General features: G+C 41.9%; 2 protein-coding genes across 3 annotated transcripts in view; one reads left to right on the plus strand and one right to left on the minus strand.

Moving 5' to 3' along the window:
* PDE6A (phosphodiesterase 6A) overlaps positions 1-19325 on the plus strand; it is a 478514-nt gene that overhangs the window by 291139 nt on the left and 168050 nt on the right. The window lies entirely within an intron of this gene.
* Positions 1-19325, minus strand: part of ARHGEF37 (Rho guanine nucleotide exchange factor 37) — a 52764-nt gene that overhangs the window by 11317 nt on the left and 22122 nt on the right. For both annotated transcript variants that reach the window (XM_075274665.1, XM_075274666.1), the window contains exons 2-10: positions 13341-13565; positions 9648-9836; positions 8008-8260; positions 6473-6596; positions 6230-6374; positions 4940-5145; positions 3491-3621; positions 1967-2071; positions 1377-1487 (exon numbers count right to left, since the gene is read on the minus strand). In XM_075274665.1, coding sequence (XP_075130766.1) covers positions 1377-1487; positions 1967-2071; positions 3491-3621; positions 4940-5145; positions 6230-6374; positions 6473-6596; positions 8008-8260; positions 9648-9836; positions 13341-13565 — 1489 coding nt within the window. The remainder of the gene's footprint in view (positions 1-1376; positions 1488-1966; positions 2072-3490; positions 3622-4939; positions 5146-6229; positions 6375-6472; positions 6597-8007; positions 8261-9647; positions 9837-13340; positions 13566-19325) is intronic.

Below are 19325 nucleotides of genomic sequence, written 5' to 3' on the forward strand. Positions count from 1 at the left end.
TGGGGAACTCCCCCCTCCCGCTCCTGATAATACTCGTCTATGGACGAGCTGTGAGAGCAGAGGGAGGGGGCGTTCCTCCCCAGTCTTATAGTACAGCGCGATAGGTGCTGCTGGGCAGAAGGGCGTCCCTGGCTAACTGTCAGAAGTGACAACCATTACGTTTTCTATTGTCTCTTTCCTAACAATGGCTGCACAACAGAGCAGATAGTATAAGAATTATTGCCAAATGTTGGTCATTATATACTAGTATATGGTATTTTTTTCTATTTTGGGTAGAAATCCTTTTCTTTCCTGTTTGGAATAATCATCAGACAGATAAATTGTCAATTTGTACAGTACAGTACATGTATGCCCTAATCCTGGAGCGGTTTAGGTTTATACAGCCTTCGTGTCAGGGTCAGGGCCGGAGTCTCCGCGGCGCCTTGCAGAGGCTGCTGTTCCTCCTCCTTCTGCACTCACAGGTCCCTCACTTCCAGGTCTCTGGAGGCAGGCCGGAACCTTTGCAACATTGTGCGGGAGTTGCCGGCCTCCACCTAAGCCGGATGTGGAATTCCAGTTTTCGGCCTAGCAACGGGTCGGAGCCTATTTAAGAAGATTAAAGATTTAAGCCTATTTTTATTCAGTCTGTCACTGGCTATTCAGTTGATCTAGTGTCCTGATAGTAAGCGTTCTCCTCTGTTCTGATCACCTGTGTTTCTGATCCCCTTGCCTTGACCTCTGACCTTGCTTTTGCCTACTGAATTTGTACTGTGCCTGCTCCTGTTTATGACCCCGGCTTGCCTCTAGATCTCCACTTCCTGAAATACTATTTTGTACTTATTGACCATTCTTGTTACCGACTCGGCCTGCCTGAAGTTCCCATTGGATTTCCTCTTGTACTGTGTTGCCCTCTTGTTGACGACCCGGACCGTACGACTATGCTTTTCTTTCTGCTGCCACCTGTTGACCACCCGACACAAATTTCTGGATCCTGGACCTACACTGCTACTGAAAACGTCTGCTGGTAAGAGATCTCACTGTCAGGTTTACTGTGATTTGTGGTGCGCTGTGTGTTTCCTGACCCGTACCGCTATGCCCAGCAGTGCAGCCAAGTCCATCCCACCATCTGGGGCTCTGGTGAGCACCATTGTGGGGTTGCAGTTGGTGGGGCCCGGAAGGTGTTGAACACACAGCGCCGTGTTAACCATTTAAATCTGAGTATCTAGTACTGGTTTTCGCTATTAGCTCAGATCTGCATCTGTTACCCTAACACTTCATATATTATATTTTGCTATTACTCTTGAATACACAATAACTGTGTATATTATATATTATATTTTGCAATCAGTTTGCACGACATTGACTGAATGGCTGAGTCGGAGATCTAGAGTACTTACAAATACTGAATAAATACTGTTGCAGAGTTCTAATGTAAAGCCATTCATTGGATGGACTGATCCTTGCAGATACTCCAGTGGATATGTCTCAGGCTGGATAAGAAAATATTCCTGTGAAACAACAAAGAGATGGTAAGGAAATGAATCATTAACTACAGATAATGGACAAGTAATAATATGTCATATAAAGATATGGTGCAGCAGGGTCACTGCTGGAAAATCCGGTTTGACAGTAACAGCCCTCTAGAGACAGTGGTAGGATTTGTACATACTTCTATCTATGCACCTCTATTGACAAATGCAATAGAAGGGACGTCCAGCCACTAAAAATGAGAATTACTTCTATTAGTTTATTCTATTTAAGCTTATATTTTAATAGTTTTTTGGTGGCTGGACAATGCCTTAAAATATTAGTGAACTTTCATATTTTGGCTTTGAAAAAAAAATCCAACATATTGCAAAGCATAAATAAGCCTAATGTTCAGATTTTTATGTTTATCTAAAAACACCTTAAAAATAATGTCAAAGTCATAAGATAACAGATGGTACAAGGAGAATACAAGGTAAGAGATCTCGATGGTAATCATTACCTCCACATTCTTCACATATGACAGAACATTTTCTTCCATTTGGTTAACCACGGATGCCAGTCTTTGAAACCTCTCAGCCAGACTGTTAAACTCCTTGTCTTCTCTCTGCCAAGAAAAAGCATTTGATAAATTACTAGGAGTAAAATACAGTTTTCTCTAAAAGGTACATACAAGTTTCTGCTCTACTAATGTGAGGTAAAGGAATTCTACCATTAAAACCTTTTTTTCTGGATAAGACGTCGGTATGCAAATTAGTTCTCTTGCAGTGATGGGGGGCGGGCCCCAGCGCTGAAAATGCGATGGGGGCGTCCCCACTGCAGCTTGATAACACGATCCTGCGACGCCTCTATCTTCAGCTGGATCCTCCCCTTCCTCCTGCATCACCTCCGACGCCTGTGCAGTTGGCTCTGCCAGTGAGACACCAGCAGAACCGAGTGCGAATGCCGGCCGGCGGCCATTTTTGGGAGGCCGCTCCTGCATTGAACTACAAGAGCAAGAGCAGCTTCCCAAAAATGGCTGCCGGCCAGCATGCGCAGTCGGCTCTACTAGTGTCTCACTGGCAGAGCCAACTGCGCAGGCGTCGGAGGTGACGCAGGAGGAAGACGACAGAGAAGGGGAGAATCCAGCTGAAGATAGAGGCGTCGCAGGATCGTGTTCTCGAGCAGCAGTGGGGACGCCCCCATCACATTTTCAGAGCTGGGGCCCGCCCCCATCGCTGCCGGAGAACTAATTTGCATACCGGTAAAAACCGGTATTTCTAAGGAACGGCACAGCGGAGATCACATCTAAAGATAAGAGACAAATAGCCTTTCTAAAGGCTATTCCAACGTCTTATCCACAACAAAAGAGGTTTTAATGGTAGAATCCCTTTAAAGATCTCAAGATGCACACTAGAAAATGTATTCACAGATTCCCAAACTGCAGCTAAGACTGAGGCCACCAAGGTTTAAACTCATTTAAAAAGCGGCTACCCGCAGAAACCAGTGGACCCCATAGAGTGTAATAGGGTCCACCAGGTTTCCGTCTGGTTTCCCTCTGAAAAATGCAGAAAAATGCAGAGAAACAAGTCCAGTTTGTAGGACTTTTCTCTCCGCATTTTTTAAGCTGGTTCAAAGATGGAAACCCCGAATGAAATGCAGGCGCAAGTGTGAACCTAGCCTTACAACAAAAAATTGGAGAAATGATTAAATGTTTTCCATGGTAAATAACAATGGAGCTAATCTGTGTGTGGGTTTTCAAGTCATTCCGCACCAGGTTACCTGAAGGATTACCTTCAAAATCCACAAGGGACGTCTCTAGGTCATATCTATGCCATGTATACATTCCTGTAAAAGCAATGATTCAGACTGTACAAATGTGCAAGGCTCTGCCTACTTCAGCTTCTGTTTAGAATGGAAAGTAAAAAGTTGTTCTGGATCCATAGCATGACGGACACTAAAGACACCCCAAAGACTTATAATTGGGTCTGCTTGGTTTCACCAAAGTGTCCATTATAGTGCTTCCATTGCAATGAAAGGTCCCTACCTTGGGCACTATGCCAGTCTGTTGCTTCAGGAACAGGCTTAAACGTTGAGACTTCTTGGATAGTGTATGAGTGCTCAGCGTTGACATCTTTTCCTTTAATGTCCTCTGGTCCACATGCAGGTACTTGCTGGCTATTCAAGGAAAAAATTTGCAAAAAAAAAATTTGAAGAGGAGGTATTAAGTTAGCTACTGTTTGTGTGAAAAGGAAAGAATGGAGACTGGGACACACTTTACTCCTCACTCAAATTGCGCTATTTTACACTTTCACAAGGCTAAGGCCTTACATTGTGGGCTGCAGCCAAAACCATTTTGTTTCTGCAATGTGTGGCCTTAGTCTAACGGTGTATTCTTCACATCAGCAGCCATGTTGGACTTGGAGCACTGTGTGAATAGGAGCAGACTGAACTACACAAGGGGAGGCAAATGATGCTCATGGACCTATAACAATATAGCAGCATGTTGCTCATACTAATAATAATAATAACAATAAATTTTATTTTTATAGCGCCAACATTTTCCGCAGCGCTGTACAATTTGTAGGGTACAAATACAGACAGAAAGATATATTACAAAGAAAGTCATTTCACACAATGGGACTGAGGGCCCTGCTCGCAAGAGCTTACAATCTATGAGGTAGAGGTGGTGACACAAGAGGTAGCAGGGGCGACATTGCTTATGCAGAGGTCAGACACTTTTTTAATAGAGGTGACACAAACTTAAAACTTTATGAGCCATCACTAGTCGTGTCCTTTAACATGTGGATGGAGCTTGGACCTATAACGTTGGCCTGAAATGGCATCATATCATGTGGGGTAATGTAGGAGCGGGGACAGAGGGGGGTTAAATTTTGGGGATTCTAATTATAGTATGGAAGGGTTTACGTTAGACATTATGATAGGCTTGTCTGAAAAGATGCGTCTTTAGTTTGCGTTTGAAGCTGTAGAAATTGGGAGTTAATCTGGTTGTCCGGGGTAGAGCATTCCAGAGAAGTGGTGCAACTCAGGAGAAGTCTTGTATACGAGCGTGGGAGGTTCTGATAATAGAGGATGTAAGTGTTAGGTCATTGAGTGAGCGGAGAGCACGGGTTGGGCGGTAGACAGCGATGAGGGAGGAAATGTATGGAGGTGCGGCATTATGGAGAGCCTTGTGGATGAGGGTGATAACTTTATATTTTATTCTATATTGAATAGGCAGCCAATGTAACGACTGGCACAGACCAGAGGCATCGCTATAGCGTCTAGACTGATAGATGAGCCTGGACGCTGCATTCAGAATAGATTGTAGAGGGGAGAGTTTAGTGAGGGGAAGACCGATTAGTAAGGAGTTACAGTAGTCAAGGCGAGAATGAATCAGAGAGACAATAAGTCTCTTTGGTGTATCTCTGGTAAGGAAAGGGCGTATTCTGGAGATGTTTTTGAGGTGATCATCAATCATTAAAACTTTTCTCACCAACTTCCTTGCGTCTCTTGTTTTCATTGATGTTGACGTTGACTTCCTTCATGGTGCTGAGGGCTCTCTGCAGCACATCTTGTGAGTCTTTGTTCGGTTTGTCTGTGCTCAGGATATTCTGCAGTAACAATGGATACTTGGTGATACGTTGCACAGGCATGACTAGGTAGAAGCTGAGATCTGTATATTGTAATGAAGTCTTACTCCTGTGCATAAAGAAAGAACAGGAGATAATATCACAGCATATCTGTAAGCTTTTCTTTCTTTCTTTTACAGTCCATACATACACAGCAGAGGTACGAGAGGAGGTGAGGGTAGCGCTCCACTCAAGATCAAGCTAGGAGACCATTTTGGCAATCAGCAGTAGCTAATATATTATATAGCTCATATAACCTGTAGCTATTATTTACTGCTTCTATATTGGACAGCATGTCATGTTAGCAGATCTGGTCTAATAGATCTCAGTTCAGGGGAACAGGGCAGCTTTAGGGAGCTTTAGGAATTTGGAGCAGATTTTGGAGGTGAATTCCACAGCAAAATCAGTTCCAAAAATGAGCTGGAAAGAAGAAGAGTCCAGCTTGATCTTGCTGACACATGAGGCTAAAGATGAATAGTTCACACGGGGACATGGAGGCTGATTTTGACAGCTGATTTCGCTTCAAAATCAGCAAATCAGCAAACCCATGGTGGAAAGATTATGCTCAGTTTTGTCTATCCACTGCAGGTTCCACAGAGTGGGTATTTGAAGAGGAATCTGAGGCAGAAGACCACCTCAAATTGCTCTCAAAATTCTGTGTAAACCTAGCCCAGCTCCTTGGACAGTGGGTGGCCAGGAACATCGCTGTGAAGGAGAAATTTGTGAAGAATAGCAGTGCTCAAATTGTTTTATCACACCTTTAGAGAACAATATTACGGGTTATGGACTCTAGATTTTAAGGACCTGTTGATCCAGGGTTTTATACTGACTGCCAGATTAGAGTCAGGAAGGAATTTTTTTCCGCTGAAATGGGGCAATTGGCATGAGTGTAATGGGGTTTTTTGACTTCCCCTGGATCAACACTGTAGGGGACTGTAGGGTTATAGGTTGGACTTGATGGACTGATGTCTTCATCCAACCTCATCTACTATCTAACTATGTAATCTGCAACATTTTCAGCAGCAAGACCCCCAACAAAACATGGCATATCTTAGCAACATGTCATAAGACAAAGCATGTTTTGCCTCCTACATAAGGAACGTGCATATTAAAAACCATAGAGATGAAATGGTATGTGCTATAGTGATACTCACGATAATGATCTCATTGCACTTTGGATTAGTTCTGCTACATGAGTTTCTTGGTAGTGTTGTAGCAGCGTTGTGGATCTGGTATATGTAGAACAATATACAGTATATACATTCTCCATATCTCTACTGAATTCTTGAAAGAGGCTTCCTAAAATAATAATCAGAACATATCCAGGGAATGCTCATTACTTCAGTATTAACATGTAATAATAGTGGACAACATAATGATAATATCCTTCTACATACCAATGCGAGTAAGCTGGTTTTGGTGGTCATGTTCTGTCTGTTTTAGTTCATGCAGAAATGATTCATGGACCAAAAGGATTTCATCCAAATTGGAGAAGAGACTTTTCACATCAATATCAGGGATCTAGAAGAGCACAGAACTCATTTATACATTCAATATATATTGGTATTAGTGAATCATTCATTAAAGGGGAGCTCCAACTGATATGTAAAAACAGATAATGAACTGTCAGATCTTCTGACTCAAGTAGACTATGATACAGATATCTTTTTTTTTTTATGTAGATTGTGAGCCACATATAGGGATCAGTATGTCTTTAAAGCATGGGAGGAAATCCATGCAAACACGGGGAGAACATACAAACTCCTTGCAGACGTTTTGTCCTTGGCAGGATTCGAACCCAGAACCCCAGTGCTGCAAGGCTGTAGTGCTAACCACTGAGCAACTGTGTTGTCCTGTGATACAGATATTTTAGTCATAAATTTGCAACATCACCTTTATGAAAGCCACTGGCTGAGGTTATAGCAGCTCAAGGGTGAGATGACTTAGAGGGTCCTTATATACTGTATGATCACATAGGGTTAAAACATGTGTGTGTACATACCATGTATATACATATGTATACATATATGTCTATAATAATTATTTTCATTCTGTGAATGTAGTGATATCAATCAGCAGAATACAAGCTACCTGCAGAATTGTAGATATTTAACGAGGAAGCGCCATAGACTTCAGGGGAACTAGTTTTACTTGTTGGAAATTCCAAGGGAGAGCTTGGTTGCTTTCCCATGAGGTATTGAACCCTTGTTCTGAAGATGTGAGGCAACCAATGCCCAAATCCGCACTGCTGCCATCCCTTGATATGCTTGGAAAACATGTCAGAAGACAGCCAGAAGTGTAATTGTCCTAAAGTATAACTTCACACAATTTGGAGAAGAATTTTAGGATCACTTCCATCTCAAAATCCTCTCCAAAATACAGCCTTGTGGAGCCCATGGCGGAAAGTTGAACCTGAGCTTTGGCTTTCTGTTATGGGTTTGTTTGCTGATCTCATATATAATTGGTCTAAAGTGCGAGCCTCACCGAAAAAAAAGTGTCCATCACTGCCAAGGGGAGGCAGATTTTATATGGAAGTAAGAGATGATTTTTAGATGGAATCTGCTTCAAAAATAGCTTCAAATTCCCCTGTGTGAACTTACTCTTATTGTATGTGGAATACACAATTCCTTTAAAATATCAAGTGGTATAAAGCCGCCTATTTGGTCAAACTTGCTGATTTGTCAGTGTATTGGACTTTTTAATGTGTATATCTGAGTCTACTAGAAGTTGTCAAGAAAAGAAGGATCACACATGTTGGATTTAAGTATGCCTGATCCTTTGTTGCTGCAGGAGATGAGCTGCTCCCGGGACTGTTCGGCAGTCTGTACGCTGTACTTCCCTTCTCCTTTTTAGAATAAATATGCACAGAGCATGAGCCAGTCCAGGTAGGTAGAACTATGTAATATGTAATAACTGCCGCTAACTTGCGTACCTTCTCTAGTTTAGGCTGAATTGTGGAAGTAAGAAGGTGCAGAGATTTAACATAAGAGTCTTCAGTGGAAATAAGCTCTTCAACAGCAGGGTGAAGAATTCGTCCAAAACCTTCTACTTCATCGTACACAGGTTCCTCAATATGGGGAATATTCTCATATATTCTATAGCTTTCTATTGGATCTGTATCCTCACTGCAGGAGTCGCCATAGACATCTCTCCTTGTGTCAGGGTTATCCATACTGTCAAAGGACCTGCATAAAACACAATACAATATCTTATTACAAAATCTAAAGTCAAGGTGTATTGGTATGCAATTTTCTGACACAGAAGGACGATAGTGAGGCACACAGTTGTCAAAAGGCTCTTTCTTGTGCGAAAAAATTACCATAAGCCCTGGGCCAAGGCCGGGCCCTGCTGATTTATTATAACTTATGTCAGTTTTCTGGCATGAATCAGAAAGAACATATACACCAGTTCCTGCCTTTTTTTTTTTTTTTTTTTAAAAAAAGCTAAATTCTTGATTCTTTTTGATCTGCAAACCTCTATAATTTCTCCTGCATTTTAAAGAATGTTTAGAGTTGAAATGTAGATCAATAGGCGGCCAGGGTTATGTGGGGTTGGAATTGTACCAGGCCTTACTATCTCGCCTTACTATCTAGTCTACTATCTATAACACATAAGGCCACACATAAACCAGTTTAAATGCTTCTGTTGGGTAGAAATCTGCAGCAATGGCGATTGACACTAGAGAGAAAGCTATATTTGCGTAGTCCGGTTGGTTGCCCTTATGAAGTTTTCATTGAGAAAGAGAGTTTAGGAGTATGGAGAGGTATGTAATTGTTTCAGAAGGTACTATGTTAAATAGACAGCAGATGGCGCTGTGTTAGCTATAGAGTTTCCTCCACTCTTTCTTCCTGACTAATGTGTTAGTTATTCTCCATCTTCACCCTCACACATAATGGTCACTGTTTCTCCCATGTAAAAGATGTTTATTCTCCTATAATGTTGATGCAACATTTTTTCCATACTGACTATAATCGGGGTTTTCAAGTGCTTGATGGCAAATGATCTCCAGTAGCAAAGTACAGACACTGCACTGAATATTGAGTTGTCTTTGTGCACTGTACTGAACAGCTGATCAATGGGGTGCCAGGTGTCAGACCCCAAATGATCCAATATTGGTGGCCTTTAATGTTTGGGGAAAAGTATAGAAAAACACACTACCATATGCTACATATATTTCCCTTGTTATGCCCCCTTTTTGTGAAATTGGAGAGCGCAGCACAAAAAAAAAAAAAAAAAAAACTGGCATACAAAATGTGCCACAGTATTACTATGCCAGTAATCCAGAGGTCACTATTATCTTGTAGCATCTATCTGAGAAATTAAGTAAATCACTGAGGTTCACAATTAATAAAATAAGACTGGGGTCATACTTGTTGCAACTATGACACCCAATACCACAGTTTCTGCGACTGAGAATCACAGATGCAGCAACTTCAGGGTTGTAGTAGCATCTCATTCACTTACATTACCTGTCATGTTACAGGGTGACGTGGCAACCTTTAGTCGCATGACAGGGGTTGTGGTGAAAATACCATGAAAATACTAATGCAAGCCTTTATGATTGTGACTTACCCCGTAGGCAGGTAACTTGGAGTCACAGGAATGTCAGAACCATTCACATATGTACAATGATCATATTGCTCTTCCGCAAATGAAGAAGTATCATTTTCACAGACATCATCGTAAGTAGATTCATATAGTTCTTCTGAAGTTTGGATATAGGACCGAGAATCATCAAGACTGCTTGTGTGAACAAGAGGCCTGTGAATGTGGAAAGTCCTTATTAGACAAAATTAAAATAAATAAATATGGCATTTCAGACACAGCCTTGTACTATATGGAATGCATGATAGTGCAAGATAGTATGTCATTAAATATGTTGGCATATATATATATATATATATATATATATATATATATATATATATATATATTAATGTCTGTATACATACTCATACAGGAAAGACAGTTGGTCATTGAAAGAGTCCACCCACTGGATTCCATAAGAGCAGGGATTTCAATCAACATAAGTTACAAGTTACACTAAATATTTTCCCAGAACACTATAGATTGGGGGTGCTCAGCTACTTTTACTACTACTACTACTACTTTTTACTGTATGTGGGGGCAGTAAGGAGCAATATACATTGGGATGGGCACTAAGGTGCATTCTTTGGTGATGGAGGGCACTAAGGAGCATTACACTTTACGTGGGGGCACTAAGTAGCCTCAATCCCCATCGCTATTAAGTCCTCCACTGTATTAGGCAACCGAGTAAGTTTTAATTGTTATGAAATCCACATTCCCTATTTTTCATTGCCTAAACCTACACTAGGTGTTTAATATGATCTGGTGCAGGCTATAGTCTAATATGGTGTGTGTGTGTGTGTGTGTGTGTGTGTGTGTGTGTGTGTGTGTATATATATATATATATATACACACACACACACACACTGTACTATATACTGTGTATTGGTGTTCATTTTCTATCATATTTAACCATAGATATCTGTGGCCATGAAATGTACTACCTGTAATATCTATCTATAGATTTGTGACTTATCCATTCTACTAACCATACAAAACAGGAATCAATCTGGCTCTTCTGCTGTGAGGTTACATTTGCACACAGAAACAATTTGTGCTCACGCAGCAGGAATTTATTTTTTTTTTTTTACGTGAAGACCTATGTTATTCTTATACAAAAAACCCAGGACTTTCCTTGTTCCTATTTTTTTCTAACCTTAAACAATTATATTTCCTGAGTAGTCTAAGTACAAAAGGAATCAAAGGCTAGTCACTGTGGGCAAAAAATCCTTATTCTCTGCATAAAACAAGTGACTGTCGAAGTAGCAGCAGCGCTACAACATTGCAAGGTTCCTAAGTCTGCCTTATAAAGAGTCGCCAATAACTTCTTCATTCTGGTTCTTCGTTGTTTTATCATTCTAATGTGATCATTTATAAACTCTGAATCCCAATGAGACCTCTTGACTTAGATTCTGTCCCTATTCTACAGCTGACCATATACTATAGATGTGCATCAGCCGAACACCCCGATAATAAAAAGTACAGCCTACTAGCTAAAGTGTATGGGCACCTCCTGACTCTCCCCCAAAGACAAATGTCGAACTGCCCAATCCTTTTGATCCCCTGGAGGTAAGTGACTGACAGAGAAGTCTGGAAGCGCTTTCTTCCTTCAAGATGGCCAAGCTGAGTTTGCATGTGTTTGGGATATTGCTATTCCTTCCGATATAACAGAGCATTTTGGTCTCGCTTTTAACACCACACTATTCATTGTATACTGACATCTCTGACTGTCACCATTGTATGAAGAAGCGAGAACTGCAGAACTGCTGAATTTGTCCTGTGACTAATCTGGAGATTTCATCACTACAGAAATTATGTAATATAAAACTCCTATAGCATTCTGAACCCAGATATAAAATGGAATACCTCCGATCTGCTTTATGAAGATAAAGGTTTTTTTTTTTTGTTAGCTTGACCATATGTGACACTAGAAAGTGAATCTCAAAATAAGTGAAAATTGTTGCTCAGGTATCCATCCTCTTATACAAAATAATATTATTAACTAAACTGCCGATGGATAAAATACATTTTATTAGTACACCACATCTCCCCATCCACTACAGCTTCGAACATGAGACTAAGATTATTTTATAGACAGTCATACATAATTTTTTAGCATATGATTAGTTATGCAGATTCTTGTCATGTAACTACATTGTTACTGTTTTGCTCCTGGTGGTATAAAAATCTTTTTCGTCTTGTATACTACATATTACAAGCTGTTTTCTAATTCCCTAACAGCTCAGTTTGATATTAGATCGATTCCCAAGTGAAAAGTCACTGGTTCAAATTTAGGTCTAAGATCAGTCATGAAGATGATTTCCCAATAAAACAATAACAGCATCATCCAGCTCATCGATAGTGGCCTGTCAGCCAAGAAAATTACCAAACTTAATCATGTGAAGGCCATGACAGTTGGACGAATACGAAATTAAGTCCATACAACTATTCAAAAGCCAAGAGGTGAACGTCCAGGCGAAATATTGGAGTGAGCAAGTCAGCTCATCACAAGATCTGTCAGTTCTGGTGCTACAAAGACGGCAGTGAACGTGGCTCATATTATTTGTAATAGTCAAATCACAGACAGCCATACAAGCACTGTGCGAGGCATTTCACACTAGTCTGAAATGGTCGCCCAAGAAGAGGTGAAGAAACCCTGACTTCAATATAGTCATGTGAATCGTCAGCTCGAATTTGCAAAAAAGTATGAAAAATAGATAGTAGAAGATTGGAAACAGGTGATTTGGATCAATGAGATGAAACTCAATCTGAGCTCTAATGGGTACAAATGGGTCTGGAAGAAACAAGGGAAAGGTAATCAGATCAAGAAAATGAAGGAACTGTCACATTAGGTGTTGGAAGCCTGATGATATAGGGTTGTTTCACAGCCAAAGGTGTTGGAAACTTGACCATGACTGATGCTGAGCTATATATGAGTATCCTACAATACGTTACTTTGTATACCTGAGTACTATGGGTATGAAAAGGACGACATAGTGTTCCAGCAGGACAACGACCTGAAACATATGTTGAGATTATCGAAGAAATGGTTCAATGAAAATGAAGATCAGGTGTTGGATTGGCCCCCAGTCCTCAAACTAATCGAAAACCTGTGGGCAGAGTTGACAAAAAAAGCATATGTACTCAAGTGAGTTGACCAGTATGCAGCAACATTGGGAATAGAAGAGACCTTGGAATCAGATTTCGGTCAAAACAAACTTGAATCTGCAGAGAGAGCATGCCCAAAAAGATTCAGGCAGTGTTGAAAGCCAAAGGTGGATTTTTTAGGCGCAAAACAGTAACAATGCAGATACATGCCAAGAATCTGCGTAACTAATCATATGCTAAATAATTGCAAGTCAAATTTATGTATGAGATAGCCAAGATGATGGTCTATAAAATAATGGTAGCCTCACGTAGAAGCTGTAGTGGATGGGGAGATATGGAGTCTGAATGTCAAAAGTTCAAAACATTGTTACCCTCTTGGGGGTGTTCTGTTCACGTGCAGTGTAACAGGGTCTGAGCATTGAATACTCCCCAACCACTCCCTCCATTTCTGAGGACAGATAGAGCCGCCATTGAGGGAAGTTTGATAAATCTGCCCCAATGACTCTCATGCTTAAAAATAATAAGTGTCAGAATTGTTTTGTGGGGTCAAGAACCTAAATAGCACCTTACCGATGAGATGAATTGCTTATGGAAGAGAAAATGCCCTCTAACCGACTTTTAATGGATTGTGACTTCCCATGGTTTCTAAGATTAGAAAGGTAGGAACGGTTCCCTGTTAAGATATCACTGTTTGATGCATAGCCAGATGGCATTAAAGAGTTACTTCTCCTAGAATTTAAGTTGTCATCTACTCCATAAGACTGGTTACTGCTTGTGGACGGCCTGTCTTCAGATCTGTAAAACAGATAATAGAACAAGTCAGACAAACAAAATGAAAGAAAGTGAACTAAAACTGTTCAGAAACTGGTTCATGATAAAACACTATAACATTATCATCTATACTTTTACTTACAGATGACGTTTTTGAGATTTTTATTTTTTACTTCATATTTGAAACCATTGTTTAAATTTATATGTGGATATTTTCCTTTTTGTAGAGTTTTTTCACATAATTCCAGTCCAGTCCATAGTTTCACATATATGTGAATTTATCCACAGGATGAGCCATAAATGTCTGACAAATCCGGGTCCCTCCTCTAGCACCTATCTCTAAAATGACCCAACTTTCCCAGTTGCAACCTTGCTAACAATACTTTCGGCTATGGTTGCAGCGTATGGAAACAGAGTAGCTCTGAGCTATAGAAGTGTATTACGGAAACAATATACCGTATATACTCGAGCATAAGCCGAATTTTTCAGCCCAGTTTTTGTGCTGAAAAATCCCCCCTCGGCTTATACTCGAGTCAGCAAAAAAAAAAAAAAAAATTTTTTTTTTTTAGGAGGGTGAGTGGGGTCTATGACCAGGCACAATATCAATGTATAGAATCTCCCATAAAATAGTGCAAACAAATAAAAATAAATATTCTTAATCCCTCCTTTCCCTAGAATACATTTAAAAGTAGAAAATGACTGTGAATGCCCGGTCTATGGAATATAAGATAAGATAAGATAAGATAATCCTTTAATAGTCCCACATTGGGGAAATTTCAGCGTGTTACAGCAGCATAGTAATACAGATACAGGATAATACAGAGTAATATATTACAGACGTAGACACAGATAAGCTGAGAAGAGAAGATATACTAGGAGTCCATGGCAGCTAAGGAAAAACAGAAGAGAAAGAGGAAGACCTCATGGTCGTCGTCATAATCATTAGTTCTCTGTGCGGAGTGATCTTCGTTTGGTCTGATGTAGATTATACAGCCTGGTCACGGTTGGAAGGAAGGACCTGCGATAGCGCTCCTTCTCACACTTGGGGTGAAGCAGACGGTCGCTTACAGTGCTGCCAAGTCCCATCAGGGTCCCATACATGGGGTGGGATTTGTTCTCCCGCATGGAGGTCACCACAGACAGTATCCTTCTGTCACCCACCACCTGTACTGGGTCCAAGGGGCTCCCCAGGACAGAGCTGGCCCTCCTGATCAGCCTGTCAAGTCTATTTCTGTCCCTGGTTGATATACTGCTTCCCCAGCAGGCCACACCGAAAAAGATGGCTGAGGCAACCACAGAGTTGAAGAAGGACCTAAGAAGTTTCCCCCGTACTCCGAAGGCCCTCAGCCTCCTGAGCAGGTAGAGTCTGCTGTGGCCCTTTCTGTGCAGCGCCTCCAGGTGATCAGCCCAGTCTAGTTTATTATTGAGGAGCACGCCCAGGTACTTATAGGTCCTGACTATCTCAATACATGTTCCTTGGATCTCCACCGGGGTCGGAGCACCTCTCCGTTTACTAAAGTCCACCACCATCTCCTTGGTCTTCCCAGCATTAATCCTGAGCTGGTTCTGCTGGCACCATTCAACAAAATCCCGGTTTAAGTCTCTGTATTCCCGATCGTCGCCATCAGTGATAAGGCCGACTAAAGCAGAGTCATCGGAGGACTTCTGTAAGTAACAGCTGGAGGAGTTGTGCCTAAAGTCAGCAGTGTACAGTGTGAAGAGGAATGGGGCAAGAACTGTACCTTGTGGTGCCCCCGTACTACAGATCACAGTGTCAGACACACAGTCCTGGGCTCTCACATACTGAGGGCGGTTTGTCAGGTAGTCTAGGATCCAGTTGGACAGGTGATGGTCCACTCCACCAAGGTTCAGCTTCTCCCTCAGTAGCCCTGGCTGAATGGTGTTGAACGCACCGGAGAAATCAAAGAACATTATTCTCACAGTGTTTCCGGGTTTCTCCAGGTGAGAGAGAGCTCTATGAAGAAGGTGGATGATGGCGTCATCTACCCCAATGCCTGGCCGGTAGGCAAACTGGAGGGGGTCCAGAGCGGAGCTCACTAGGGGGCGTAGGTGTGTCAGGACCAGTCTCTCTAGGACCTTCATCAGGTGTGATGTCAGTGCTACAGGTCGGTAGTCATTGTAGCCCATCGGGTTGGGTTTCTTTGGGACTGGTACCACGCAAGATGTTTTCCACAGTTGAGGTACCACCCCCAGCTTCAGGCTCATATTGTACATGTGCGTAATAATGCCACCCAGCTGGTCACTGCACATTTTAAGAACTCTTGCGCTTATACCATCAGGTCCCCCCGCTTTGTTCGCTCTAATATTCTTCATTTCCTTACACACCTGAGACTCCTGCAGGATCAGATAGTCAGATTGCAGTTGACCGCAGTTCGGTGGGGGTTGGGTCTTGGTGTGTGAGGGGAGGGCGGTTGGCTGACATGCTGGTGGAGGGAGCATTTGCTTGGAGTCGAATCTATTGAAGAATAGATTAAGCTCGTTAAGCCACTTCCTGTCCCCTACTGTTCGGTGCCCTGTCTTTTCCTTGTGTCCTGAAATTGCCTTAAGGCTGTCCCACACCTCAGAGATTCTACCCTCCCCCATCTGTAGCTCCATCTTCCGCCTGTAGTTGGCTTTCCCTTCTCTGATCAATTGTCTTAGCTGTTTCTGAACCGCCCCCAGGCCATCTTTGTCCCCAGACCTAAAAATTCTCTTTTTTTGCTTGAGGAGAGTTTTAATCTCAGAGTTAATCCATGGTTTGTTATTGGAGAAACACCTCACCTTCCTAGTTGGTAACGTGCTGTCCACGCAGAAATTAATGTAGTCCGTTATGCAGTGTGTGAGTCCCTCAATGTCCTCTGGAAATGAGTCTTGAAACACTTCCCATAAAGTTATATCAAAGCAGTCCCTTAGAGACTCGACACTTCCCTCTGACCAAATCTTCACGGTACGGGTAACCGCCGGTTCTCTGCGCACCAGTGGAATGTATGTGGGTCGCAGATGTACCAGGTTGTGATCTGATCTGCCTAGGAGTGGTAGGGCAGATGAGTTATATGCATCCCTTACATTGGCAAAGAGCAAGTCCAGCGTCTTGTTGTCTCTTGTATGGCAGGTTACATAATGTGTGAAGCCTGGTAGAGTGGATGCTGAGACATGGTTGAAGTCTCCAGACACTAGGAGCAGGGCATGGGGGTGAGATGATTGCAGCTCACTCACAACAGCATGGAGGACTTCACAGGCAGCGTCAGCTTTAGCAGAGGGGGGGACATATGCAGCTAGCACGATAACATGTGATAGTTCCCTTTGCAGGTAAAAAGGTCTCATGCCCACGGCTAGCAGTTCAATATCCTTTCCACACAATTGTTTCTTAACCACAATATGTCCTGGATTACACCATCTTTCATTGACAAATATTGCAATTCCTCCGCCTATTCGCTTACCGCTCTCCAGTGTTCTGTCCGCCCGAAGAAGTTTGAAGCCCTCCACGGAGGCAAGTATGTCCGGAGTGATTTCAGTAAGCCAAGTCTCTGTAAACAGCATCATACTGCACTCACGAAACTCCTGTTGATGTCTGGTCAGTGCTGTCAGTTCATCCATCTTATTCACAATTGATCTCACATTCCCCATAATGATGGACGGGATCACATGCTTTTTGCGTTTTTTTCCTTCGCGTCTCAGTATGCCGGCTCGTTTTCCGCGTTTTCTAAGTTTCCTTATTAGTTCGTGGGGGATGGTAAGAGCATGCTTGTCCTGCAGCATGCTTCCAAGGTGTAATAGTGTCTCCTTAGTGTAAACCAGTCTTCCTTGTATGTGTGGAGGCATGCTTCAGACAAAAAGGCTAAAAAAGGATATAGGGTACCTGCAGCGCTCCTGTTCCGTCGGGAAGGGGTTAATAGGAGCATTGCAGATACACAATATTCAGCCAGACTGAATTCCAAGTGGGGGGAGAAAAAACAGTCCTCAAGCTCAGGGAAGGGGCAGACAGACAACCAAAACACCCCCTCCCCTTTCCCAGCACCCAGCAACTACTGCACCTAAAAACTCCGACCATTTTAATTTTTGAAATTTTCCAGTAGCTGCTGCATTTCCCCCCTTCGGCTTGTACTCGAGTCAATAAGTTTTCCCAGTTTTTTGTGGTAAAATTAGGGAGGTTGGCTTATATTCGGGTCGTCTTATACTCGAGTATATACGGTAGCTCACTGTTGGGACTTGAATCTATCATGACCATAAATGTCTTTTGTGGAAAAACCCCTTTAATATGAGGAACTGGATTGTATCCCACCCTGTTTTCCAATGACATCTTTTGGAATGTTTTTTTTCGGATTGATACTCCTACACAGAGCCATAAGACACAGAGCCCATACACATAATGCTGGCCCATCGACTTGTAGAAGAGTGAGGAAAAAAAACAACACAATTTAATGTATATGGCCAACATACTTTTAATATTTTTTATGAAAAGATGTCTTTAAGGAGAGATAAAAGAATCAACAGCTTGTTCAGCACATCTTGGCAATAGTTAACAAGGCCCTTGGGCATGAAAGTGGTTATACACAGCAAATATAGAAGAATTGTCAGCACGGTCTCACTTAGGGAATACACACACATAGTAGATTATTTGTAGGCAATTCTGCAACTGATTCACATATCCGAAATAGGTTTTTAAAACTGCTGCAGAAACAACCCTGCTCAGATTTTTGGGTTATTATTTTTGAGTTGAGAATGAGCCACTTGTGAATATATCCATATGCTGAACTGGTACTATTTTCTGGCACATGAAAAGTGGTTGAACAGGTTTTAATAGATGAACAAACAAGAAATGTTAAAGTACAGCTTTTATTAAATTGAATACTACAACTCTTTAATAATAATAATAATAATAATACAAATGAATGAGGCTCCCCGGATTTCATAAAGCTTAAAGCTACACAAGTTGTTCTCAAAGTCAGTGGTAGAGATGAGATCTATAAGGCCATAGCTGTAGGACTGACATGTATTTGCTTGTTTTCAATTCAATCAGCCTTATGCACTATTATAAAGCCCCAAAAACAACATTATCAAATTTTCCCGCACACATGACATGTTCAGCTGCCAAAAAAAATGTTTTGTAAGGGAGCGTTCACACTACCGTCGGTGTCCGACAGCTAGTGTCCGTTCAAAATCTTGTGCGGACATTAGCATCGGACACTAGCTGTGTCTGTGACATTTTGCATTAATTTAAATGGACATCGGGTGCGTTCTTTTACTGTCCGTGGGTGTCCTTAACTGTCCGTTCCCAAAGATGTCCGACTTTTCAAGCAGACAGCAAAAACCTACATGGCGGGTTTTGCTGTCCGCTTGAAAAGTCGGACATCTTTGGGAACGGACAGTTGAGGACGCCCACGGACAGTAAAAGAACGCACCCGATGTCCATTTAAATGAATGCAAAATGTCACGGACACAGCTAGTGTCCGATGCTAATGTCCGCACAAGATTTCGAACGGACACTAGCAGCGGTAACTACCTGTCAGACAATGACGGTAGTGTGAACACCCCCTAAGCTGTAAGAATATATACACAAGATGACATCAACCTGCAGTGTTCAAGCAACAGACAAAGCTCCCTCTGCTCATCTCTATCACTCACTTTTACCTCTTCCTATATATCACTCTAGCTCTCAGACAATTCTAGTTTGATAAAGGTCCATTTAGGGACTGAGACATCACCATTTCTTATTGTGGATTGCATATATGGGCTGTAGTATCGAATATAACCCTTAAACATAAATGGTACTGAATGCCATAT

This window comes from Leptodactylus fuscus, chromosome 5, assembly GCF_031893055.1.
Source record: "Leptodactylus fuscus isolate aLepFus1 chromosome 5, aLepFus1.hap2, whole genome shotgun sequence".
NCBI classification, from domain to species: Eukaryota; Metazoa; Chordata; class Amphibia; order Anura; family Leptodactylidae; genus Leptodactylus; species Leptodactylus fuscus.